At 26.8% G+C, this 3,072-nt stretch overlaps 1 protein-coding gene across 1 annotated transcript; it reads left to right on the top strand.

Annotated features, from left to right (window-relative positions):
* Positions 1–316: 316 nt before the first annotated feature.
* Positions 317–2,689, top strand: LOC105625390 (serine/threonine-protein kinase PLK1; the record flags this gene model as incomplete). Its single annotated transcript, XM_012206723.1, has 4 exons — positions 317–541; positions 627–844; positions 1,170–1,465; positions 2,396–2,689. Coding segments are annotated over 4 exons (1,033 nt in total), but the record flags the coding sequence as incomplete, so codon positions are not given.
* Between the last annotated feature and the right edge of the window lie 383 nt (positions 2,690–3,072).

Genomic DNA, 3,072 nt, shown 5'->3' with positions numbered 1-3,072 from the left:
TATACATATGTATATTAAAATACATGGCATAAAAGAATGAATAGAATTTTATCTTATGAATTTCTTTGAGTTATAAATTTTTAAAAATAAACATTAAATATACATATATATGGATTACTCAGAAATCATTAAAATATAATTATGTATAGAAAATAATTTTTATAATTAAAATATTAGTTTCTTCTTTTAAAAAATAAATTTGCTTTTTCCTTTTTTTAATAATTTTTATAATTTTTTCTTTTTATTTTTCTTCCTTTCTTTTTGTAATTTTTATAATTTTTCTTTTCTTTGTTTGATTTTATGTCCATTACTTTAGGGTGGATTTGCAAAATGTTACGAAATCACAGAGTCAAAGTCTCACCAGGTATTCGCGGGGAAAATCGTGCCAATGTCACTGATGGCGAAACACAATCAAAGAGAAAAAATGACACAAGAGATTGCGATTCACCAGAGCTTGAATCACAGGCACATCGTTGGCTTTCACGGCTTCTTCGACGATAACAAAAATATTTACATCATCCTGGAACTCTGTCGCAAGAGAGTAATTATTTATAACAGTACCTATTTTGCGAATATCAAGCGAATATCACCGATTATGATAGTCTTATAATTCTTTAATGTTGTAGTCGATGATGGAACTGCACAAGCGCAGGAAAGCGCTGTCGGAATGCGAAACACGATACTTCATGAAGCAAATTTTAGATGGAGTTTTTTATCTGCATCAGAACAAAATAATTCACAGGGATTTAAAATTAGGCAATTTGTTTTTGAATGACGATTTGCAAGTCAAGATCGGTGATTTCGGATTGGCGGCCAAATTGGTGCACGACGGTGAACGGAAAAAGTAATTATTATTTAAATACGGTTATAATAAATGTGTCATCTTCTCTATTCGTTCCTATAAACAATTTTATTAACGCTAAATTTGGAGAAATTAAATTATATTTTATTTGTAAGTTTTATTTTATTATTTTATTATATTATTTTTTATATATTTAAATTCAATTATTTTTTAATTAAATGAATATTAATAAATTACTAATGTACATATACAAACATATTTTGGTGAGATTTTTATTTTGCTAAAAATAAATTAATTTCATCATAATTACACAAAATTTTATTATATAATTTGACTGAATTTTTCAACAATTTGAATTTTTTAACAGAACTGTCTGCGGTACTCCGAATTATATTGCTCCAGAAGTGCTTACGAAAATTGGGCATTCTTACGAAGCTGACATATGGAGTATTGGTTGCATAATGTATACTCTACTTGTGGGCAAGCCGCCTTTCGAGACATCAAGCTTGAAGGAGACGTATTCAAGAATTAAACAAGTGCAGTACAAGACACCACAACACATTAGTAAACCTGCCATGAATATGGTAGCGAACATGTTACAATTGAATCCTTCAAAACGTCCATCCGTCGCTAAATTAATGAGAGACACATTCTTTACTTCTGGTAAGACATCAATGTTTCAATTAAAATACAATTATTTAATGTGGTTGTTTTTGTAATGTAATTTTGTCAATTATGTAACAAATCTATGATGTGTTTGTGTGATAATTAATGTGTGTGATAATAACATAAATTATATTATTTTTTATTGTAACGTTAATTTTCTGTAATTTAAGTTGTTAGTAATTAAATAGAAGCAATGAAAGCCAACGTAAAATATTTTTTATGTACATCACTTTATAATTTCATATTTTATAATAATAACATAGATGTTTCAACTTTATTATTTAAAAAAAAGTCATCAATATTTAAAATTAAAATTTAAAAAAATACATCATTTAAATATTGTTATTTCTGTTTGGTGTCCGTGTTTTATTACTTGCTGACAAAATAAATTTGAAGAATTTTGATAATCATGATTAATACACAAGACTTATTTTGTGTTTCCTAAAAACATCATGGTTATCAATTTAAAAGAATTTCCGCTATTTGCGATTATAATATGGCAGACATTCAAATGAGATTTGATACGAGATGTGATAGAATTGTATCAATAACGACAAAAATTGAGATAATAATATGTAAAAACACTTGTAATAGTCAGTTTCTAAAGAATTAAATTGACAAGCTAGCGATGTAAACACCTGTATTAATATATGATACAAAATTGTAAAAATGATTATGTAAAAAATATCCTGCGTTGGCTTTTACGCTCCTATCTAATTATTATTGATTTAATAATTATAAAGCTTTTGTCATTTCTAAGTTAAGTAATTACTTTCAGTTAATTTAAATTGAAGAAATTTAAGTTGATTTCTGTCAAATTTTTCTTAATTTCCTTCTTAGAACAAATTGCGACATTGAATAATTTTTTAATTTTCTTTCTTATTTGCCAATGAAAAGAAAAATAATTTTCTTATTTAAAAATTGTAGGATACATGCCAACGAGTTTGCCGCTTTCATGTCTGACAATGGCACCACGTTTAGACATGCTCGAGTCACACTGCAATCGTAGACCACTCGGTGAAATGAACCTCAACGGTTACACGGAGCAAGAGATCCTTTCTTGCCGAGTGCCGAACAGTCCATCACGAAAAACTAAGCTTAATGAAATCACTGAGCCACAGAGAGTCAATCTTGATATCAGGACGATGCTTCAGACATTGAAAGAACAAATAGGTATCGTGTTGAAAAGTAAACCTGCTAGGGAGACAATTTCTTCAGCAGGTATGTTAAAAAATTTTATAACTTGTTATATTATAGCTTAATATAATAATTTTTGACAAAATATAATAAAAATAATAAATAATCTTAAAATAATAAATATCTGTAATAATATTTAATGTGCATACTTTTCCTCACCAAAGTTAACATTTTTAATGGGAAAAATCATAAAAAATTTATGTCTAAAAATTTTGTATATTTCGTAACTTTAACTATAATTAGAAATCATTATAAAAAAGTAATTATTTTAATATTGTATTATCACATTTCGTCTATTATTTTGCTTTAATAATGTCTCATCTCAATTATTATTGAGCAATTCTAATGAAAAGACTTAATATACTTTTATTCCTGTCAGTTATTATGATTATGAAATTTACATTTAA

The sequence above is a fragment of the Atta cephalotes genome (assembly GCF_000143395.1).
Source record: "Atta cephalotes unplaced genomic scaffold scaffold01282, whole genome shotgun sequence".
Lineage (NCBI taxonomy): Eukaryota > Metazoa > Arthropoda > Insecta > Hymenoptera > Formicidae > Atta > Atta cephalotes.
The sequence above is the reverse complement of the archived record's forward strand: the minus strand, read 5'-3'. Positions and strand labels throughout refer to the sequence as shown.